A 24,868-nucleotide genomic window follows, 5' to 3' on the forward strand; every position below is an offset into this window, starting at 1 on the left:
GGGAGGGGGAGGAAGCACGGGAGAGCAGTTCATCATGGCGCTGGGAAGCGGAGTTTGAGGAACCAGAGGATGAGGTATGGGTATCACCGAGATCCACCCAGTCAGAGGAAGGAGCAGATTGGCAGAACATTTTTACCCCCACCAGCTCTGACGCCACGGACTTTTTGGGATTCCCATCCTCCCAGGCGGAAGGGGGGGGCTTGCAGGACTGGGGGGAGGTGTTCACACCAACGGGCTCGGAAAGCACTCAGTTCTTAGGCTTCCAGTCGTCACCGACACCTGGGGGGGACCTGGGGAGGGGTGAAGGAGAGCTTGGGAGGGGGGTGGATGTGAGGGACAGGGGATATCGCGAAGTCCCTCCCCTCCTGAGTTCAAGCCAATCACCGAGCACAGGGGAAAGCAGAGAGAGTTCCGATTCCAGTGGGGAAGCAGGAAGTCGTGTCCGAGGCTCAGGCAAGGTAGAGGAGCCAGGGTCCCAGGTGGGACAGGAAGGGGCGAATAAGGGGGGGAGACCCATCCCCCCAACTCCAGAACTACGCAGGAAGAGGAGGGGAAAGAGGATGGGTCTGCCAAAGCTTTTGTGTTGGAGAAAGACGCGCCAAAAGCCATTAGGAGGTTCTGAAACCGACTGATCACATCACTCCGTGTAAATAGCAATGACTTCAGCACTGTAAATACGCAGCACCAATAAAAGAATAAAATGCAGAGCTGCGTAGCGTCGTTACTCTGAAGTAGTCCACTCCGGCCACTGTGACAGTATGAAATCCAAAAGTTAAGTGCACTGAGACCCACACTTCTGTTTGAATCAGAATTCATAAAGATTGGATTCCTCAATGGTTAGAATTAGGTTTGAAACATCCCCCCGATTTTGAGACGTTGGTGTGTCTCAAGAACTCCTGGCCACAGAATGCTGGTAACTCAGACATTATTAGTATCAGTATCATTCATATTAATTAAAATTCTCTACTGCCCTTCATCAGAGAATCACAGGACAGTTTACTCTATAAAAACAAACACCAAATCTCCTCTATGGTAAGAGATTAATTTAAGATTGCAAACCCTTGCTTCCCATTTTTCATCCCATGAATGCCATTCCAGATGACAGCTGCCTGCATACAAAATTGGGCTTTGTTTTTTAAGAACATGTAATTATGATTTTTTATATATACTACTTATTAAATTTCTATACCACCCTTCATCCAAGGTTCACAGGACAGATTTATAATATAAAAACATAAAAATACATAACATGTGAGCATATTAATCAGCCAAAGGCCTGGGGGAAGAGGAAAGTTTTCACCTGGCACCTAAAGATATGTAAGGAATGTGCCAGGCGGGCCTCCCTGGCAAAAGCATTCCACAAATGGGGAGCCACCACAGAAAAGGCCCGTTTCTGTGTTGCCACCCTCCAGACCTCTCATGTAGGAGGCAAACAAAGAAGATCCTCAGAAGGTGATCACAGGGTCTGGGTCAGTTCATATGAGGGGGGGTGGTCCTCGAGATATTGCAGCCCTGAGCCATTTAAGGCTTCATAGGTCAAAACTAGCACTTTGAATCAGGTCCACAAACTAATCAGCAGCCAGGGCAATCAGGGCAGGGTTGGTGTAATATGCTCAAACCAACTTGCCCCAGTGAGCAACCTGGCTGCTGAATTCTGCACCAGCTGAAGTTATCTGAACTGTCTTCAGAGGCAGCCCCATGTATAATGTGTTGCAGTACTCTACCCTAGAGGTTACCAGAGCACAGACAACAGAGGTTAGGCTATTCTTGTCCACGTAGGGGCACAAGTGAGCCACCAGCCAAAGCTGAAGGAAGGCACTATATGCCCCTGAGGCCACCTGAACCTCAAGCAACAGCAGTGGATCCAGAAGTAGTAGCCCCAACCATTGCACATGCTCCTTCAGATGAAGGGTTCATTAAGTTAAATGGAACATAACACAACAATTACCTGCTCTGAACCAGTTACAGGTAGGTTGGTCTGACGTAGTCGAAACAAAGAATAAAAAAAATTGCTTCCAGTAGCACCTTAGAGACCAACTAAGTTTGTCATAGGTATGAGCTTTCATGTGCATGCACACTTCTTCAGATACACTGAAACAGAAGTCACCAGATCCTTATATATAGTGAGAGGGTGGGGAGGGGTATTACTCAGAAGGGTGGTGGGAATGGGTGATTGGCTGATAGGAGTGGTAACCTGTTGACGACTGTTAACGACTGTTAATGACTGCAATTGGTCTTGCAGGAAAAAGCAAGGGGTGAGATGACATAAGAAAGTTTTATGATGAGAAAAGAATCCAATGTCCTTATTCAGACCAGGTCTCTCCATGGTTTTAAGCTTGGTAATGAGTTGCAATTCAGCAACTTCTCTTTCCAGTCTGTTTCTGAAATTTTACTGTAATAAGACAGCTACTTTGAGATCTTGTATAGAATGTCCTGGGAGATTGAAGTGTTCTCCTACTGGTTTCTCTCTCTTGTGATTCCTGATGTCGGATTTACGTCCATTTATCCTTTGGCGTAGGGTTTGTCCTGTTTGTCCAATATAGGGAGTTGAAGGGCACTGTTGGCATTTGATGGCATACACAATGTTAGAAGATGAGCAATTCTTCTGTTTCAGTGTATCTGAAGAAGTGTACATGCACACGAAAGCTCATACCAATGACAAACTTAGTTGGTCTCTAAGGTGCTACTGGAAGGATTTTTTTTTTGACTGCTCTGAACCATTTGCATTTTAAAACCATTATCCAAATGATTTAATCACAAGAAAGTCAACTTACCTGGCTAGTTATTTTGCTGGCATTCAAGGCATGCTCTAACTGCAACAGGTTTGGAAAGGCAGATGCTGGCTCATGAAGGCTTTCTAGGTCTTTTTTGTATTTCACCTGCAAGGTGAAGAATACCCATTTGGTTAGAAACAAACAAACCAGAGCATGGGACAGAAATGCATGCTTTCATTTTCACTGCAGGGGAAAAAAGTTATTCTTTTCCACGTTTGCCTGCCATGTTTTCTATCTGCCATTAGGTGGCACTCATTTACTACGGTCTGACAAAAAGAGGGCCACAATGCATATTCTATTATAGGGGGAAGTTTAACCCTTTGAAAAGAGACCTTTCCAAATATAGATTCTAATAAGAAAATAATATGCCCACCAAGCAACTTCCACACAAAAACGCAACAATAAAAAGAGTGCCAAAAACAGCCCTACTTACGTCACTTGCCAAGATAGAGGCAAGTTGTGCTTGCTTGAAAGAAGCACTTTCAAGAGGATTGTAGCAGTAATTCTTCATATCCTTATTAAACTGTTCTTTGTATTTTGCCTGAGAAACAAACAAATCACATAGGTTGCAATAGTGCATAAGTGCAGATTTCAGAATAGCTTAGCATTGGCATTTTCTATTCATAGCTTATCGCAAACCATCAGTTATATAATTACAGGCCAGTTCAATAAACACAGAGGGTATGGTACAGGGTCATAGGCTTATCCAGGTTTCTGGAGCATCTTCGCCTGATCCCTGCTTCATAAAAGGAAGCGAAGCTGGAACTAGATGATGCAGCAGATAGAAGGCTGCCACGAAAAACAGGAACCCTCCATCTCTCCTCAGTAATACCTGCTGATACAACATCCATACCGTTACGTCATGGTGCTGTAAGCTTCTCTGCTCCTACCAGCAGCAGCACTGAAGTGCAACAACTTCACAGTGTCACAGACCTTTTATCACTTAATCTTTCCAACGAAAACATAATGTACCATAATACCACTGTATTCTGCTCTTACCACTGTATTCTGCTCTGGTCAGACCTCACCTGGAGTACTCTGTCCAGTTCTGGGCACCACAGTTCAAGAAGGATACTGACAAGCTGGAACGTGTTCAGAAGAGGGCAACCAAAATGGTCAAAGGCCTGGAAACGATGCCTTATGAGGAACGGCTTAGGGAGCTAGGTATGTTTATCCTGGAGAAGAGAAGGTTAAGGGGGGAAATGATAGCCTTGTTCAAATATATAAAAGGATGTCATATAGAGGAGGGAGAAAGATTGTTTTCTGCTGCTCCAGAGAAGCGGACACGGAGCAATGGATTCAAACTACAAGAAAGAAGATTCCACCTAAACATTAGGAAGAACTTCCTGACAGTAAGAGCTGTTCGGCAGTGGAATTTGCTACCAATGAGTGTGGTGGAGTCTCCTTCTTTGGAGGTCTTTAAGCAGAGGCTTGGACTGGATGGCCCTTGTGGTCTCTTCCAACTCTATGATTCTAGGATTCTAATGTAAGGTTGCTATTGTCAATGGCAGATCTACCTAGTCCCAGCCTTGGAAAAAGAGGACAAGTGAAAACAACACATGACGATGGTAAACTTTCAAACTCAAAATAAAAACAGCAAGAGCAAGATATGATGTGGTTTATAGAGTAGAATAAAAATTTTGGTTGCAGAGCACAGGAGAAAGGTGAATCAGCCTGGTGTTAAATGTAGTCAAAAGCTTGTTTCTAATGGAAGACATCTATACCACACTCTCAGGTGCATGTCAGGCTTTTTTAAAAAAAAACCACAACTTTTGAAGAGCAGAATTGCCAGGAGCTTCCTAAGCTGCGCATTTCATTGCCAAACTACTTTAGAGAACTGGGGAGGTTTTTCCCCCCTCAATTTTAATTATAAAGGCTAACTTTATAAGCTATTTGGATGGGAAGCAAAGGCACGTGTCTCAAAAGAAGTATGTCTTTCCTTTACAAAAATCCTGATCATTTACTGCATTGTCTTCCTTTCTTAAGAGCATAGAAAGGAAATCGGACGCTGCCTTATTCTGAGTCAGACCACTGGTCCAACAGTGTCAACAGCTGTTGGCAGCTGTTCTGCAGAGCTTCAGGTGGGGTATTTCCTAGCTCTACCTCACATGCCAAAGATTGAACACAGGGCCTTTTGCGTGCAAAGTATATACTCTATCTCTGAGCTACAGTCCTTTCCAAAAGAGTGTCTCACAATAATCGTTTTATTTGAGTATCAAGATGCTTATTTAATGTGATGATTATACGTGAAGCATGTTTTCTTTTAAGGGACCGAGATTAATTTAAGACAACATATATCATATATATAATTAAGACATGGCTCAGAAAGAAGCAGGAAGAAAACAAAAACAACCGTGATGAATGCTAAGACAAACAAATTTCTTGCTAAACTTGCACAAATCCCATACACAGCTGGGGAAAGTGTATCTTTTAAAGCTATAAGGCAGCTTTCCTAAGCCGCAAGCACTTTCAATAAGTATTAGGTTTCATAAGTGAACAATAGCACCTGCTGTTCTATTTACCACCCCAAAAGGGTTTTTTAAAAAAATAAAGGCCAGGCACTAGGCATTGCACATTTGAAAGTTATCCTTGTAAATGAAACAGGTTTTTAAACACGATAAAACATTTTCTTATCCCTGTAACAAACAATATATTTATACTAAGAAGCTGAAAACAACCAAAGGGTTTCCAGGATATCAAATAAAGTAGAGCATAAATATGTCTGGAATTTTGTCTGGAAGCATCATTTCTCACAAGTACCAGCTGAGAATATAACCTGAGAGAGGATAATAAATAACATGGTCTCTGAGGCATAAAAGCAAGAGCTGGCCCCACCTACATAACCAAAACAAGCAAATGATTGCCAGGGAAGATTGCACAGGGTTTAAAAAAAGTGCCCCAGGATCCATCGTAATGTCACGACAGCTGCTGCAGCACAACACTACTTGGGGTCCTGCAATAGATGCTTCTCAGTGTAGCTGTTCCTGCATGAAATGTCCTGGGCCAAATGTGGCAAAAATTCCCTGCATTTTCTACAGTAATACAATACCTTAGCACGTGATCCAAGCTCTTATAATTACCCCTCAAATAATTAATACCACACTGATTGAGTGTAAGATATAAATTACTATTTTAAAGGATTATTAACAAAGAGCAAATTATTTAATAAGATAATGGGATTATTCACGCAAAACCTTATTACTGGGGCTCTAAAAAGAAAGAGGAAATATATAACCTTGCTGCTTTCGACCAGCATGTATGATTAAAGTAAATGATATTTTAATTATATGATTTAGCTTACAGGTATCATAAAGCAGATCTTAATTTTTTCCCACACATGGCCTAATTAACTCCTTTTTTTTTAGTAGCAGATGTACCAGGGCAATAGATTTTGGGTATAATATTGAATACGACACGTGGTTAAAACTGTGGAATGAAAATTTAAAATTTACAGCTTGTGTGGCATTAAAAGAAAATGTAATAAAATGATGTATAGATGGTATTTGACACCAGTAAAACTGGCTAAAATGTACAGGATGAATAATAGAATGTGTTGGAAATACAAAGAGAAGGATGGAGATTTTTGTGTGGCGATACCCCGAACCCTCCCCGGAGTAAATGAAGACACAGGAGACATTGCATAAGGTTAATGGGCGTTAAAAGGCCACAACTTTATTGATTACGGATGTAGAGAGGTATTGGCTTAGGCATTGGATCTAACCGACTATATCCGACTCCAGCCCGCTCTGCTGGCAGTCTGTGAAGGGTTAACCACCATTGGGTGAGCCCTGCGATGCACATCAACTAGGAACTCACCCCGGGGCCACCACTAGAGGCGTGCCTTAGGCCCTCACCTACCACGGCTTCGGATAGGCGAAAACCACCAGGCCAGAGCCAATTTGCCAAGTGGGAAAATTCCTACCAGGCCCCTCAACGGCGACCAACTGAGGTCCATAGTAATATTGGAAGGAGAGACCTGCCTAGTGGGAGGGTGGGCGGGAAAACGCAGCAGCTGGGGGTCCTGCAAGAGAAAAGAGGCAGACTCATTGCCGCGCACTTGCTTAAATCAGCGAGCCACGCCCCCTGGTGCGTCCTGATTGGATGCGCCAAGGGAGCACCGCGGCCGGGAGCCGGTCAATGGGCTGGGGGGGGGGGAATGGCAACCATTCCCCCACCACGTGTAGGCTTCGTGGTGCCCACAATCTCCCCTCCTCCTACGGCGGAAGGGACTTTACCATATGTGGTGGACTTGTGATAAGGTAAAATCATTTTGGGAATTGATCTACAATGAACTTAAAAAGATGTTCAAATATACTTTCCCCAAAAAAGCAGAAGCATTTTTGTTGGGGTTGATGGGGGAAGAAATTGCGAAAGTAGACCAAAGACTATTTTTGTATGCCACAGTTGTGGCAAGAACTTTATTAGCCCCAAAGTGGAAATTATAGGAAACACCAACGATTGCGGAGTGGCAGACAAAAATGATGGACTATGCAGAATTGGCAAAACTGACTTGCAGAGTCAGGAACCAGGAGGACAAAATTCCAGAGAGACTGGAGTAAATATCATTGTAAAAATTTGAAGACACTAGCAGGACTGAAATAATTCCTACGACGTGGACTTTACAGTTTTAAGTTATAAATGTGAGATATAGATTGGTAATAGAAAGCTTGTTGAAGGGGGGGGGGAGTCTTAGGCTCGGCAGAGCATGGACAGATTGGATGGTGATGTAAATTGAAATTATTGTTTGATGAGAAAATCATAAAATGAATAAAAATTATATTAAAAAAATAATAAAGTAGCAGATGTACCGTAGCTATATTTTTACGTCCCAATCGTGTTCCCATAAACTGTTCTTTGGGTGGAAAATAGGACCAGTAAGGATGGCTTGTTCCCTTTTTGTGTGAAAAAGTAGTGGCTTAAAATCACCTATGCCTATAAACACTATTCTCTTCTTAATACACCAGTATGCCTTTACAGATCACTTGGCTCCTTTCGTCCCTAGAACACGAGGACTGCACAGATGCAGCGAGGGGGGGGGGAAACTGCTGTTTTCCAGGGCTCTGTGACATTCATTTGCATCAATTGCAATCCTATCTTAGTCTTTAGTGACACCTTGACATCAAGCAGAATGACATAATGCATCTGTGTCTTATGGCTCCACCGAGTTCATGTGGTTTGCTCTCTGAATGGGCTGAAATTATTTTTTTATTTTTATAAAACAGGCTTTTGTGTGGCAAAAGAAAATCTCCGCTTTCAAAAGACTTTGAAACAAAAATCAAACACCACCGTCCAGCCCCAATGACTATATATTTGGCCAGTGACATCAAAATGTATTAATCCTACCACCAAACTAACTGTGACCGACGGCAAATTTCCTCATCCACTTGTGGACTTTCGGCTATAGATCTCTCAAAATATTTAATGTATACCAATCACAGCAATTCTATGGGAAAGAGTTGTGGAAACCTTATCTTGACGTTTTCATGCAATTATAGATAGTTTGCAATTAGAAAAGTGAAGCATTTGATTGCACTCCTGGGAATCAGATATCTCAATTGAGTCATTGTCTGAAAGCTAAGAAAATCTTACTTGGCTTAAATATTTGGAAACCTCTTTTGCATGGTTGAAGTCTGGTCTTCCGAGGACAGTTGGTTCCTTACTCATTTCTCGCCTTCCTTTCGCATATTCAGCCTTCAAGTAATAAAAAGAAAAGTATGTGCACGCCAGGCATAATTTTATTTTGAGAGTTCCCCCCACCCTTTCAGTTTTGTCAGGGGAAATGTAAGTCTCAAAAGAAACAGTATAGCAAGTATCTTTGGTGACCTTTGTTGACACCACTTTTGCTAACACTCTAATCAGCAATTCCCAGGCTTCTCCTGATTCAACAAATGTAGCATTTATTTTATTTGAGAAACAATATGCTGCATTTTTTTTAAAAAAAAAATCCTCCAGTTTGATCAAGGGTTCAGCTTAAACATAAGAAATGCTGATTCCCGGATATTTTCGGGGATTTGCAATTTCCAGCAAAGCTGAACTGAAAATGCAGGTGGCCGCCTTCTTAAAAAATATATAATAGGTCAGATTCCACTCTAAATTACAGAAATACAATCCTATTAAAGTCAATAAAGACTGCAATGAGTAAAATATAGTGGAAGTCTGCATACCAGGGGTGGGGAGGGGAGGTTGCATGAAATTCTATAGGAGAGTGAACCCACCAACAGGTGTGCAGGTCAAGGAAGCATGGAAGGGGGAAAGGTCAGAGACTGATAGACAGGATACCTTATATGCTAGAACTGCAGACAGAGAATCTATCCTTTAAACCTTCTGATGCAACTTTGGTACTTCAAGAATGAAAACCAGGTGGATATTTGAGGCTGCATGGTGGCATTCTTTAATTGGCCAATCCAAAATTTTGGAAGAAAGGAACTGGGGGTGGGATGAATGCTAGAAAAATTGAGGCAGCAGGTTAAGGGTTTTTAGAAAGCTTGGCTGCTGATAATAGTGAGTGCTAGATGGGATTTTTTTTCATGTTTATGCACCTAGGAACATAAGAAGATGGGGGAAAGGATCAATTACTGAAAATTGCCCCCTTTGGGGTACTTAGGTTATTGGTCTGAAGGCAATCTAGAATTTATCGTAACTTTGTATAACTTTAGTAGCTCTGTCCATAATAAAAATAAATTTTAAGTTATCAACATTTTCTATAAATTACAAAGAAATTTAATTTCATACATTGCTTATTATCTTTGTTAACTGGGTTGCCATCATTATGTCTCGTCGATTTGAAACATCAGTATATCTGTGAGTGTCCTGGAGATCTTTTTTATATGAAACCTGTAAAATAAAAGACTCATTAAATATATGATTTAGCAGGTCAGCTATAAATGTAGTAATGTTAACATATTAGCTGCCCTATATATTTAGCAAACACCACCTGATAGATTGCCAGGATAAAGGCAAAATAAAACCTAATAACAGCCTATATCATAAACAAAATGAGAAACTGAGTCCTATTTGAAAGACCAAAATGGAAATGCTAGTATATCAGCATGTATATTATGGAACGTGTATTATGAGGGGAAGTCTTTTATTTTTCATTTGTTTTCCCAAACATATCTAATTGATATCTGAAGATTATCTTTCCTTTCAGACAAAGCTGGTTGGGATTTACAGGTTGGGGCAAAATATTGTGCTGTAACAAAAGCTGATCAGGTTTGATCTAGTAACAGTGATTCAATCCTGTTAGTCACATCCAGACTAGATTACTATTACAAACTCTGCATGGAGTGGCCTTTAAAGGGATCTTCAGCTCTTCCAGAATGTACCCTACCAAATGTTGATGGAGGCAGGCTACAAGCTGAATACAGCTTCTCCCACTCACGATTCCTTTCCTAATATCTCTTCCTTATCTGAAAAACAAATTACTGTATTTTGCCTTCAAATTCTAAACTTTCATGCCAACAAGAACATTGGAAGTACCATATTACTGGATGTATTTTTTATTAATAAAAAAACCAAATCACAATTTTATAACAAATAGTCTTCCCAAATTAACATGAATTTTCAGCTTCTGTCCATATTGCTTTAACAGCTTTGTTCTTTTATATATGTGTGAAATTGTTTTTACATGTTCTTAATTGTATTGTTTTAATCACTGATATGTTTGCCACCCAGGGCTCCTTTAGGAGGAAGGGTGGAACATACATTAAATAAGTAGATAGACAAACAGATTTTTTTAAAAAATCTGACTGCTTCTGTATGTTAGTCGCTTGATGATGTTCAACATTTTTAATTTAATACATTACTTTTTACCAAAAAAAGGTCTAAGTGATACTGCTAAAATAATTTCCTAGTATTCTTTGTAAAAAATTAACTCATCTTATTCACTACTGTCATGCAAAACATTGAAAACATTTTTTAAATGAATAAAACCAGAAGTGCATCCAGGTTCTTGCAATTCAGAGCATTACATAGATTTAGCTAATTATATGCTGTTCACCCTAATGACCACATGAGGTGAAGTGAATACCGTAAAGGCAGCAGGAACAGGTTTCTGAAAAGGACCCCATCATCCATGTAAATTGCAAATTAAAGCCCAGCATATGCGCTCAAAACAGCAGCAAGGACTGAACTGTCAGCTCAGACACAGCGAAAAATGCACAGAATCTTGTGGCGAATGCTGCAGCAATTTTGTACCTTATTGTTCCCAAGTGACAGTCACATAGTAAATGAAATAAGGAAGTGTGGTTAATTTCACAGTGAGGAGACAGTAGAGAAATCAGACAGTTATTTCACCAATCAAGTTTGATGTAAGGTCTAGCGCAATACTTTTCCTCTCATAAATTATTACTCTTCTGGCACCCAGTCAAAGATATATTTATGTTGGAGTGAGACAGAGACATCAAACATTTTGCAAATGTCTGCAATACTGTATATAGTTTGTATGTTGCCATACCCCATTGATATTACTAATGTTATGTAGCAGCAGAACATAGGCTGCAGAAGGCTACGCATTTCCCAGTCTGTGAATTATCACGACTAGGCCCCTGCCAAGACAAATATGCTGTTCACAAACGCTGCAGCTTACTGTGAAACTTGCTATTCCTTCTCACGATTTTGCACAAGGTGCCTGTGCACCTGGTGTGGAGGCAGGTGTCAGGAAACTAAACATGTGCCTCTGTCAGGAGTATGGGCAGGAGTCAGGCTCTGGGGCCTGTAGTGCTTTGCAGGACTGGGGCCTGCCTCAGCTTGTGCTGGAGAAGCAAGGAGTGGCCACACAGGTGAAGACCTCAGCTTGTGCTGGAGAGGCAAGGAGTAGTCTCTCAGGTGAGGCCACTTGTTATCTCACTGCACCTGGTGGCAGGAGCTGGGAGGGATAAAAGCCCAGCATTTCCCTTCAGCTCTTGGCCACAGCAACACTATCCTTGCCTGGTTGCATCTGGCCTCTTGATCCTTGCTCCTTGGACCCTTGCCTTGCCGATGCCTTGATACTTGCTCCGTGGACCCTTGCCTTGCGGACGTCTTGATCCTTGCTCCGTGGACCCTTGCCTTGCCGATGCCTTGATCCTTGCTCCGTGGACCCTTGCCTTGCCGATGCCTTGATCCTTGCTCCGTGGACCCTTGCCTTGCCGATGCCTTGATCCTTGCTCCGTGGACCCTTGCCTTGCCGACGTCTTGATCCTTGCTCCGTGGACCCTTGCCTTGCCAGCGCCTTGATCCTTGCTCCTTGGACCTTTGCTTTGCCTTCGCCTTGCTCCTCGACCCGTGGACCTTCGCCTTGCTTCTTGTTCCTTGAGCCTTCGCCTTGCTTCTTGTTCCTTGAGCCTTCGCCTTGCTTCTTGCCCCGTGGACCTTCGTCTCTGCCTTGCTCCTTGACCCTGCAACTGCATGCTGCTGGACCCTCAGCCCTGCACCTGTTCCTGCTTCTTCACCACCATCTTGCCTCTGGTCCTGACGCCCGCTGACCGGACCGTGACAGCCTCTTGCTAAGGCAACTAGGCCATGGCCAACGATCCCTGAAATTTCCATTTCCTGCCATCACTTGTCTCACAGTAAGGTCCTACAAGACAGGGAGCACAGAGCAGAAGCAGTCCTTCCTGTTAACACCCCTCCTGTATGAGGGCAATGCAGCTTCATTTGCCTTCAGTGGCACTGGCTACATCAGTGGTCCTCAACCCCCGGGCCACGGACCGGTAACGGTCCGTGGATCAATTGGTACCGGGCCGCCCAAGGAACATTAAATTCAATTAAATTAAAATTATTAAATCAAAACAATATAAATAAAATATAAATAATCAACGTCCCCCCCCTCGGCGGGCCACGAAACAATCAATGCCCCCCCTCAGCAGGCCACAGTAAAATTATCAAACGTTGACTGGTCCGCGGCGATAAAAAGGTTGGGGAGCACTGGGCTACATGGTCCAGTGGCATCACACTTAACTACATGGTCCCTGATTGGCTGCAATCACTTCTAAAAAAAATTAGAAGGGGAAATGGCACTGAAACAGCAGGAGATTCTTCATAGTCACATATAGCTGTGATGGACTCGGGGACCTAGTGAATAAGCAATTAATAGCTGCAAATAGTAAATAAATACATGGAAGGGTAAGACTAAGGTTTTCCATTTCTAGTTAAGGTTCCTGTAATATTTCACCAGTATGTTTAGGGAAGCTTTTAATGTTTAACAGACCATTGTATTTTAATATTTTATTGGAAGCTGCCCAGAGTGGCTGGGGAAACCCAGCCAGATGGGCGGGATAATAATAATAATAATAATAATAATAATAATAATAATAATAATAATAATAATATGCACAGCCCTGATCTTATTACTGAGTAAGCCTGTCTCCTATTTACCGTAGTCTATAAACTGGTGATGAATATATTGTTGCCATTCTGCTCTAGTAAATTTATTTCATTTATTTATTTCAAAAAATAAATAAATCAAGCAGCGCTTGATTGTAAAACAAAAAACAAAAAAAACCTCAAAGCTGTTTACAAAGAAGATGAAATCACTAAGAAAAATTAGTAAGGCATCTGAAAAGTTAAAACAACAATTGAGTAAAAACAGATTAAAACTCACATCAACTTTCTAAACATCTAAATAAAATGCAGCCAACATCACATCAGTTTCCATAGGCAGTATCAGTAACAATACTACCATGCACCCAAACTAGGTCGTTCCTACTCCTACTCCTTCCACATCCCTTCCCTTGTCCAATTTCACCTATCTGGAGATGCTCAACTGTGACAATGCAAGGTACATTGGCCACCCCTGTTCTAGGCATTGTGTGGCCATCCAGATGTTGCTAGAATGCATTCCTGATCATATGGCAAGGCAAAGTTCAACAACATCAGGAGGGCTACAGGTTCCACCCCCGTGCTTCTCACATTGCCTAAAGTCCCTAATAGTGGGACAATTGTTCTTCACTTCCATAATCTGAATGCCAGAATGACTTTGAAAATAATTTCAGGTGGAAACTAGACACATATTTTAAAAATGCTGTGAAAATGCTTTTTTAAAAAAGTTTTTTTAAAAAAATATATTGAATTTGCCATTAGCTCACCATCGCCATCTAGTGTCACATTTGTATAATGGACTTAAAACGTTATATTTGCAGCTGTATAGCTGAGTCTTTAGTGATGGTTTGCCATCTACTGATGAAACATAAGGGAAGCCCTTTTGAGGATATGAGGTTAGCTAATCAGATCTTTAGATCCTGCTAAAACATTAGCAACACAATCCTATGCATAACTATTTAGGAGTGAGATTCACTTAGCTCAATGGGATTTGCTCCTACGTGAGTATAAAATGACAGACTTAATATTCTATAACCAGAAAATTAATCACATATTGCAGAACAAGCTTTCAGGTAAACATAGCATACCAACTAAAATAATTTTGTAACTACCGGTATATTTATTGGGGGTCAGAAATGTAATTGCCATAATTTGGGGAATCGTTTTGCTTGCTATAGATGCTAAGATCATTAAAATGTCCATCCCCTAAGTTATAAGCCTGGGAAATTTGACAGTATTTATTTTCCTATTATACAACTTCAGCCGACTGTGAAGCTCAGTGTGAATTCTGTTCAAGGTGGCATGAAGTCATGACGCACTAGACGATTTCAAACTGGGAGTGCAATGATATTTTTAGAAGATGACAGTCTTCATCTGTAAAAGGAAATTTCCCATTTCACACACTTAAGTATATGTCTGAGCAAATAATCTTAACTTGTCCTAATCCTATTAATTGTAAACTCTATGTGTAAAGGTTGGAATTAATTAGAGCACTGTAGGTAAATAGGCATTCTGCTCCTATACTGACACATAACACTGCTGGTAGATAAGAAAGGTTTTGTCCTCCTATGTCTACAATAGGTTTAATATTTAAAACAAAGCTCATTAAAGCAAAAATAATAATTTACACTTAAATTCCAGGAGGGTGGATGCTTTTTTTTTTTTACATTCCAATGACAAACTTTCATATTCAGAGCTGAACATGCAGCCTCATGTGAATCACAAATACTGTAACTTTATTTTTACAAAACTAGAAATCCCAAATTTAAACATTAAGTCAACTCTTCAAGAGTAAGAAAATTAACCAAGTACGTAAAGGAACCAAGTAAATGGAAAACAATAGGTATAAATTGGTATACTTGTTTCCCATTGCATGACAAAGCTATGGAACTGGAGAAGCTATACAATTCTTTTTGCAAATAATCTGTTAATACTGATGCTTGTTGCATAGCTGAAAATATTCAGCGTACTTTCTGTTTTGTTAAGTGCAAAAGCAGATATCAGGATTGCCTTTTATTTTGTTCTGATTTTATATTGCCTCTATTTATCAGCTGCAAAAATAATCTTGGGGTTGAGTAAACATTCTTAAATTTGGAGATTTCTTTTGTGTAACAGAGCCCACTATGATCTAAAGAACCACACATTTTTTCTTAATGCTACATGGCAAACAACCAAAGCCACACTATTTCACAAGCCATTTCTGGTGTAGTATATAGGCGCAGTCTAAATGTTGGATGGAGTTCTAACATGTATTGAGAAGGTGATAATTTTGCTTTCACAATTTGGGGACCCCTTTCTACATCAGTCTTGCTTTTTCCCTCATAAGGTTGGTGCAGAATCATTTATTCCTATCTGAAAGGTAGTTCTGTGCTGCTGGTCAAAGATCATCGGTGGTCAAAGGAATGAAAGACAACTTAACGGAAGTAGGCAGCTCCCAGAATCCAGTTCGCTTTCCTGCCTTCATCAAAGGGGTTATGTTCATATCAAGCTCCCTTCTTTCCTCAGGCCTTTTTTTCCAACTTCTAATTCCTTCATAACTTTTACGCTCTCTTTTTCTGTTTTCCTTTCCCGGTGCCACCCTTTGTGTGCAGCCACTTGCAGTTTGTCCTGAGACATTGTTTTAGTTTTCTCCAGTCTTTCCCTTGTTGCCATGAAGCCCTGTGAACTGAATGTCACTCACAGTCTATCCATTCCTCTTACTCCCTGCGTCTTGCTAAAAGAACAAACACATTCACAAAAACCACCCACAACACACAAATAACCTGCTTGTGTCTACTCCATGGGTAGCCCAACTAAGGGCAGGATCCGGCCCAATCGCCTTCTAAATCCAGCCCGCGGACGGTCCAGGAATCAGCATGTTTTTACACGAGTAGAATGTGTGCTTTTATTTAAAATGCATCTCTGGGTTATTTGTGGGGCCTGCCTGGTGTTTTTACATGAGTAGAATGTGTCCTTTTATTTAAAATGCATCTCTGGGTTATTTGTGGGGCCTGCCTGGTGTTTTTACATGAGTAGAATGTGTCCTTTTATTTAAAATGCATCTCTGGGTTATTTGTGGGGCCTGCCTGGTGTTTTTACATGAGTAGAATGTGTCCTTTTATTTAAAATGCATCTCTGGGTTATTTGTGGGGCACAGGAATTCATTATATTTTTTCCCCAAAAAATATAGTCATTGTTGTCCCCAGGTCTGAGGGACAGTGGTCCGGTCCCCTGCTGAAAAAGTTTGCTGGCCACTGGTCTATTCCAATGTCCTTGTCTCCCTCCCTCCCTCCCTCCCTCCCTCCTTAGCCTCTCTGCCCCTCTCCTGTTTCTCTCTTAAGTCAGGAGATGCAGCCTCCCATAGTGCCAGCGATCATAATTGATCCCTTTGAATCCTGAATGTGATGATGGGGCGTGGTGTGGAGTCTCAGGTGGAAGAGCAAATCTCTCATCCTTTATTCCATGATTCCTTTTCCTATGTATCACCAATATCTGTACCGGAGGGGGAAAGAGATGCTCTGCTGCACAAATGAATGCCTTCTTGAACTAGGTTGGATCTCACTCACGGTTTTCATACAAAGTACTTCCTATAACTAGCAAATATTTCCCTTAAATCGTTGTATGATTAAATTCTCAAACCATGATTTCTCCCAAATATCAAAGCTACATTTCATTTCAGGCAAACACAGGAGCATCGCAGATTAATAGCAGAAAATACTCACATTACTTTGGTGTTTACTGACTTCCATGGCATGCTTAACATCTGGAGGCTCCTTCATATGCGCATAACTTGACGTACCCTTTTCAGCATCATGTTTTTGCTTGTAGAGAACCTGTAAATGGTACATTTTATATGATACGTATCATGCAGGATATGAAGGAAGGTTAATCAGGGTTTCTTTTCTTACACCATTTTTATTTTCCCCTGTCATGCCTTTTCATAGAACTAAACTATGAAGATGCAAAGAACCAGACTCTCTCTCTCTCATCAATCTATATAAAATATCTCATTTGCCTTGACAATTTGTGAAGAAGCAAACTATAATCTACATTTTACAATTAGGTATCAAAATGTGTAGCAGAGTGATGTACAGTGGTGCCTCGACTTACAAATTTAATCCGTTCCGAAGGCACCTTCATAGGTCGAAAAATTCGTAAGTCGAAAATCGCCATTGGAAACAGAAAAATTCATAAGTTGAAAAACCCCTATCTAAAACCACCATGGTTTTCGTTCGGATGTCGAGAAATTCGTAAGTCGAGGTGCCACTGTAGTCAAAGACTGCATGCTTGCAGATAAAAGTAGACATTTAAACCCAAGTCCACACCCAAGCTGACTAGTACTCACTGAATAAAAGAAGTCAAAATAAGAATATTAAATTTTTCATTGAAAAACTGAAAGGCAAGACAAAAAGCAATTTAACTGTCCTTTGAAATACCAGAATAAACTGTTGGGATACATTGAAGCCAGATACCCTGTGGGAAGGACACTGATTAGTTTTTATGTTTGGGTATTGCCCTTTGCTTTTACTTAGAAGTCACCATTGGAAGCATCTGTATCCTTAAGGCAGGACAGAAACCACAAAAACTTCAAACCAAGAAGATACGTTCCAAAATCTCTTCAGTCATCTTCACTGAACCCAATGCATGCAAAAGACTGCAGTGGGCTTTGAAAAGGGACCAAAGCACGCAGATTGTTTCTTGCCCCAGGCAGAGTTGTCCATGTTGTTTTCTAACGTAAGGCTGAAATACTGTGTTTTTATTACTTTGGCTATTACATTTATCTATATACCTTTCATAGAATTGGCTGCATATAAGAGATCAGATACAGTGAACTGAAATGGTGTGTGGGTGTGTGTGCGTGTGCGTGTGCACAAAAACACTACACCAGGTTAGATCCAAAGTTTTCCTCCTCCTGTTGGAAAAAGGGAAGCTTTGGATTCAAACCAACTAGGTTTCTATTCTTGGCAATATGGTCCTCAATCAACAGGCATTTTACAATGAGCTCTTGGAATACAGGCACTCAAGTGGTATGTAACCTAATAGCAAAGATTGCAAGAAGATTTGAAAACATATTAGCCAAAAAAGGATTTGCAACTGGTAAAGATCAATGCAGATTAAAGCAAGCAAGTTTACAGCAGATCAGTAAAAGGAGGGTCTGATTTCTCACTTCACTACACAAAGATAATGCCCGAACAAAACAAATGTGAGATTCTGAGGACCATCGTTTTAAATATTGACTTTTTAAAATCTCCATACAGCAAAGGTTCTAGCTGTTTATTTTCAAAATAATGCACATCCGTAAGAGCCCCACAGTTTTGATATCAAAACTGCTGGGTCCACATAATTAATTTCAGACTTGGCCAAGGCCACTGTAAAGAATTTCATGGATGGGTGCAGAAAGATAAACAATACTATTGAGAAATTGCAAACAGAACTTACGATATTGCGAAGGAATGAGCTTTAATGGGATCTTATTCCTGAACTTTAATTTAGCACATAGCTCAAGAACTTCATAAAGTGGTTCAGATTCACCCCAATCTCATTTTGAATCCAAACTGAAAGCTGGCTGTGTCCAATCAGTTTTACTGAGCCAACATTTATAGATGTGAATATGTGCTTTTAATTAGTTGGTATGCCATAATATTTAATACATATTCAAGAAAGTTGAAAGTTCTGTTTATTCCAAAAATGGATTATACAGCTATGCCACCACTCTTTCTTCAATCTTGAATGTAGAACATAGGATTTTCACAATTCATCATATTCAGCAACATTACTTCAAGCATATTTGCCAAGAGCTTGAAGAAATGTTAGCTATAAAGAAGAAAATTGAACAGTCTGTTGACATGCTCTAATTTTCTATTTTCCTTGGGTCATTTTGTTTCCCCGATAAGGAACAAGCCTTGGAATTTTCTGTCAAAGTGATGGAATGTATGTGAATCAAAACCTTTGTCCTGGTTTTCCCCCCATCATTTCCTCATTCATTTATTTCAAGCAGTTTGTCTTTCATTGTGATATTTTTAAAATACTTTGAGGAGAGCAGGAAACCTGGAAATCTGTTTCCTTGTTTTCCAGAAAAACAAAGGACCTAACTATCTGTTAACTACCATATCACAATGCTCCAAAATATGATATTTATTCTGATACTGTTTTGACAGTATACAGACATAACAAAAAAAAAACCATAGAAAATGGGTGCCCAGTAATTCTCTTGAAGGAAGAAATGTTGGTTTGCAAAATCTCTTTTTTATACGCAAGTCAGCTAGAATCCTCACAGCTATTTTGGTGCTCAGAAATTTGTTTACTTCTTCTAATGAATAAACAGTAATGCGAGTTAGGCTAATTGCTGATTAATCTCTTCAGTGCCACATTTGATGATCTCGTACATATCCTCATCTTCCTTGACCCCTCTGCTGTTTTGCTACAGCTGATTACCTTTTCTCTTCCTAATTATTTTTATAGGGAGAAGGTCTTCTGCTTTCTCTCAGCAATCTGTTTTTGGCTCTCTGCTATTCTCTTCCCACATAGTCTATTAGGGTCAACTTAGTAGTGACTAAGCTGCTAAAATGTTAGCTAGACTCTTGGGAAGATCTGTAGTTAGTTGGCAGGCCATACCGAAAGTGTATTTCTCAATTGTTCCTGGAGAAATGTGGCAAGTAGGCTGCGGCAGGGTTCTGTCCTGGACCCAGTGTTGTGTTAACTTCTTAATAAAAGACTTGGGTAAAGGAAATGGGGTGAGGTGATCATAAAATTTGTAGATGTTGCCAAACTTGAAGGTATAGCTAATGGGTATGCACACTGGCCAAATAACGAGGCAAATTTGGGAGATTAAAAGAGGTATTTCTCTGTAATATTGTTGGTTGTTGTTGCTGGCATCCATCTGACTTGAGAGGCAATGGAGTGCATCTCCAAGTCAAACAGCTGTGTTAGCAGCACCAAAGTGACCTCCTTGGGGCGTAATCCTGGGCAGCGGGTATGGAGGTCATGGCTTCCCCTACCCCTGGCTCTTGGTCACAAGCAACGTTTTTTAAAAACAAACAAACAAACATCAAATTTGGCACTAAGCAATATAATGTTCTTTCCATCTTCTGTGACAGTACTGTAAGTCATGGAGGACACTGGAGCCACAATAAATATAGAGAAAAAGAGCAAGGAAAGCAAGAGGGAGCAGAATATAAATATTATCATTTTATTCCCTCCAGCATATGTCAAACTTGTCTGTGCACGAACAGTGCACTTTTGGAAGATGCGAGTCTAGATGAGGGTGGTTTGGGAAGGGACAAATCTCAGCTCTGCTGTAAAACCACCATCTCCCCTTTCATTTTCCTTGCAGGCATAGTTTTTGGGAAACCCGACAAGAGGAAATTATTCCACTTTCCCTAGCTTTTGCAGCAGAATGCAATGATTTATGTTACAAATGGGAAATAAATGTGTCTGCAGGTTTTACATTTTCATGCTACATCTAATATATATTATGTATGTCCTCTTAAAGATGTGTGTTTCAGAATAAATGTTTTAATCGCAGTTTCATTATTTAATTTTTTAGGAATATGTTTTATACAGGGAACATCAAGACAGAGCTACACTAACAAACTTTATTTTAATCTTAGAGTCAGTTTTTTATTGTATCTGTTCTGTTGTATCACCGAAGCAGCGGGGGGGGGGGATGTACTATATAAAACTGTGTGCTATGCTGTTTTGGAACAGGGCCAGAAAAGAAATGCATTGACAGCCAGATAAGTTATGTTAATCTCATTTATAAATCAAACTAAGTATGTTATTTAAAAACATTCTGTAATTTACTGCTATCACAATAGAAAGCTCACTTAAACTCTTAACTCTTTGCAACCAGCAATTTTAAGAGACTGTATTGATTACAGATTTACCTGTTACTGTGCTGATCTAGATTGTTATAAGCTGTTTGTTATACATCTGTTTCTCACAACCGTGATTGCAATTTCCTGTTTCCGCCTGCTTGTGAATACTTAAGGTGTACAAATCAAAGTCTATTTTTCAAATGTCTTCAGATTTCAAGCAGTATCGCTAACAGCGAATGTTTTTCTCCCTTGCAAAAATCATAACTGCCTTTCTTAAAACAATTTATTCTAGGTTGAGATTTTTAAGGTCGCTCTTCCTGAATAACATACATATAATAAGGAATGAGTATGAAAAGTCTTGTTTATATTTTAAAAAAGGGTATGATTGTTCCTTCTTGGCACCTCAAATGAGACAGAAGTGAGATGGCTCATGTGAAAAACACATATTTGAATCCTAAACAAATTGTATAATTTCCCTTTTCTGGGTTAGGTGCTCAAATGTGTGGAGTGGCAGCCTGGCTTCAAACATTAATTGTCCAGAACCACTTTGATCTGGCTTATGAAGCAGGTTTGAGGCAGAAACTGCCTTGCTCACCCTGGCTGACTGAAACCAGGAGATAGTCAGGAATGTGCAAGCTTGCTGATTCCCCTGGATCTCTTATCAGCTTCCAGTACCATTGATCATGGTGGACCTTCTGGGTCTTCTGTCTGGATTGGGAACTGGAAGAATCAAGCTGCAATGGTTTTGTTCCTATCTGAGTGGAAGAATCCAAAAAGTGGTGCTAGGAAATGTTTACTCCACCCTGTGGTATGGTTGCAATGGGTGCCACTAAGTTCTATGTTGTGTCCTATGTCATAAGTGGAAGCAGAAGGCCCCAACAAGTACCCTAAAGGGGGGGGTGCTTTCCTCCATGTGCATAAGCATGTGCACCAGCAGGAAATGGATCAGGCTGCTTAAATATACAGCATACATATTTTTTAATAAAATTACTTTGCTCTGAAGCTGCGTAACTTCTTTTGCGAACACGCTGTCAATTGTGGCCGGCATCTGCTGATAGATTGAGTTGGAGAGGTCTTTCTTTGCACCTGCTTTGTATTGTGCCTAGAAGGAAGAGAAATAATGCAGCAATTATTTCAAACAGATTAAAAAGACATTTAGGATGAAAGGTTCAACATTACGCCTTTCGACAACTGGATATAAAAATAGATTTTGCCCATCTCTGCCGACAAATCTTTATAGACATACTGTATCTTTGAGATTCTGATTGCAGCATGAAAAGTTTTTGTGGTAAGCAGTTATCTTCACAGAATTTGTGGCAGACCCAGTTGAAAGAGTTAATGTAATAATTTTTTTAACCATATCTGCTCCGCTGGAGAGGCTCCCTTTTGTTTTCCAACTTTCATGATAGCCTCCACTCACCCACCCTGCTTCATTTCTGTTTACTGATCCTCTACAGACCAATCCAACTGAAGAACTCTATGTGATATATCCTACATGTGTTAGCCCCATGTTGTCCACCAGAGTTTAGTTTTCCTTGTGTTTGCTATATTAAATAAACATATTTTTAAAATAAATAAAAAGGGGAAAGTAGGGGGATGTAGGGGAAGGCATTTCTTTCACAAACATTCACAATTCTCAAATGTGCACAAAGTCTGGAACATATTTTGATGTAAAACCTTTATGCAAAACCACACACTCTACCCTGAATATTGTGGAATTTTGTCATACGTGTGTGTGTATTCACTATAAAGGTAAAGGGATCCCTGACAGTTAAGTCCAGTCGTGAATGACTCTGAGGTTGTGGCGCTCATCTCGCTTTACTGGCCGAGGGAGCCAGCGTACAGCTTCCGGGTCATGTGGCCAGCATGACTAAGCCACTTCTGGCAAAGCCAGAGCAGCGCACGGAAACACTGTTTACCTCCCCGCCGGAGTGGTACCTATTTATCTACTTGCACTTTGATGTGCTTTCGAACTGCTAGGTTGGCAGGAGCTGGGACCGAACAATGGGGGCTCACCTCATCGCAGGGTCTCGAACCGCCGACCTTTTGATCGGTAAGTCCAAGCAGCACAGTGGTTTAAAGCACAGCACCACCCGCACTGTATTCACTATAGTCTATAAATATTTATTGCATAAAGTCTTTCCAAAACAAATAATGTTGAAGTGGAATCAGTAAGACCCCAAGAAATCACACATAAAAACACAGAATGACACACATATTGAGTATCTATAAATAGACCAAAGCACCTAAATATTATGCACTAGCACCGAACAGATTTATACTTGGTACATCAGTAACGCATTAAATAAATTAAAATTGCTATTTGTATCCATTTTACAGATTACTCTCTTACACAATCTAACAATTCCATTTTTCAGCCAAACTTGGATTCTAAAATAATTCTAGAAAAAGAAGGTACCTTTTATCATATGTGGTGGGAATGCAAGAAAGTGAAAGGCTTCTGGGATATGATATATAATGAGATTAAGAAAATGTTGAAATATACATATGTTAAAAAAACCAGAAACATTTCTACTGGGAATTGTAGGTACAGAAATTAACAGACAAGATATTAAGCTTTTCCTATATGCAACAATGGCAGCAAAATTTTATTAGCACAGAAGTGGAAACAAAAGGAATTACCAACAAAGGAAGAACGGCAATTGAAGCTAATGGAATATGTGGAACTGGCCAAAATGACGGGAAGAACCCGAGAACAGCGGGACCAAACGTTCATCAAGGACTGGACCAAATTTGTAAATTTCCCAAATATTATGTGCCTTACCTCAGAAATAAAGGCAGAGATGTTTTTCATATGCTTTAGCTGAGGGGTGTCAGGTACAAATATGCACTTGCCTTTAGATTTTTCATATTCTCCTTTATAATGGACCTATAAATGGAGAAAAGAATATGATTGGAAAGGAGAAACAGAAAATAATATATTAGTGTGTGCATGTATAAACTGTTGGCCAGTGTAAACCTTGGTGTAGTGCAATCCAAGCAAGCAAGGTCTCACTGGGGGGCCAGGGTGCAGATTCCAACCAAGCAGATACCGAACCCACACTTGGGTTTGCTGTGGTCAATCCTCGCCCTCAAGCCCCTTATGGGGGACCCTATACTATGTTGATCAATGCCATTTCCACCCTCATACAATGTTCTTCCACCTATAATTTCACTGAGGAAAGGCAGGAAAAGCCCCAACCAAGTGCTAATCAGATTGAGAGAGAGAAATAAATTTCTGGCCCAAAATTGCTCAGTGAAGGCTCTAACCTGAGGGTGGGCATGTGGAAACCTCTCAAACAAAATGGCTGTGAGATCCAGGAGAAGCAGCCTTATATAGACTTTCCCCTCCGCTCTTCAGTAAGGGCTCATGGGAAAGCTTTTTTCCCTTAAGCCCATCACACAGAGAATATACTGAGTAAAACCTTGCCCAGTATTTTGCTGCAATCTATGGGCCACAGCGCTGCCTGGCAAAGGCGCCCCATGCTTTTAGCTTATATGTACCTCATTCAGAAAAGGAAACATGAAGCTTGAATCAGTGCTAGGAACTGGACATCAGAGAGATGTAAAGTGGCTAGATGAGGACACTTAAACATTTCAGTTATCCTCACTATGCTCATAATGGCAAAAATCCAACAGACTTCTATATTAAGCCAGTGAAAAGAGCTTTAGAAATCAATGATCTAGAGAAGAAGGTTATTCATGGAAGGTAATTTTGCTTCGTATTATCCACTGTGGATCTGACAAGTTTCAATTTTGTGTACAGCGGTGCCTTGACTTACAAATTTAATCTGTTCCGAAGGCACAGGTCAAAAAATTCGTAAGTCGAAAAACGCCATTGGAAACGCGATTTCCCATAGGAATGCATTGGAAACGGAAAAATTCGTAAGTCGAAGCAACCCCATCTAAAAATTTGTAAGTAGAAAAATCCCTATCTAAAACCGCAGCTGTTTCCTTTCGGATGTCAAGACATTCATAAGCGTGCGGCCATTAGCCCCA

At 40.5% G+C, this 24,868-nt stretch overlaps 1 protein-coding gene across 11 annotated transcripts in view; it reads right to left on the bottom strand.

The window, feature by feature from the left end:
* NEBL (nebulette) overlaps nt 1-24,868 on the bottom strand; it is a 146,203-nt gene that overhangs the window by 34,874 nt on the left and 86,461 nt on the right. For 9 of the 11 annotated variants that reach the window (XM_088654304.1, XM_088654301.1, XM_088654300.1 and 6 more), the window contains exons 3-9: nt 23,655-23,759; nt 21,861-21,971; nt 16,775-16,885; nt 9,507-9,608; nt 8,364-8,465; nt 3,208-3,315; nt 2,775-2,879 (exon numbers count right to left, since the gene is read on the bottom strand). The exons of the other annotated variants lie outside the window; for them this stretch is intronic. In XM_088654304.1, the coding sequence (XP_088510430.1) occupies nt 2,775-2,879; nt 3,208-3,315; nt 8,364-8,465; nt 9,507-9,608; nt 16,775-16,885; nt 21,861-21,971; nt 23,655-23,759 (744 nt within the window). The remainder of the gene's footprint in view (nt 1-2,774; nt 2,880-3,207; nt 3,316-8,363; nt 8,466-9,506; nt 9,609-16,774; nt 16,886-21,860; nt 21,972-23,654; nt 23,760-24,868) is intronic. 11 annotated transcript variants of the gene reach the window in all.

The sequence above is a fragment of the Zootoca vivipara genome, chromosome 11 (assembly GCF_965207765.1).
Source record: "Zootoca vivipara chromosome 11, rZooViv2.hap1.1, whole genome shotgun sequence".
Taxonomy (NCBI): domain Eukaryota; kingdom Metazoa; phylum Chordata; class Lepidosauria; order Squamata; family Lacertidae; genus Zootoca; species Zootoca vivipara.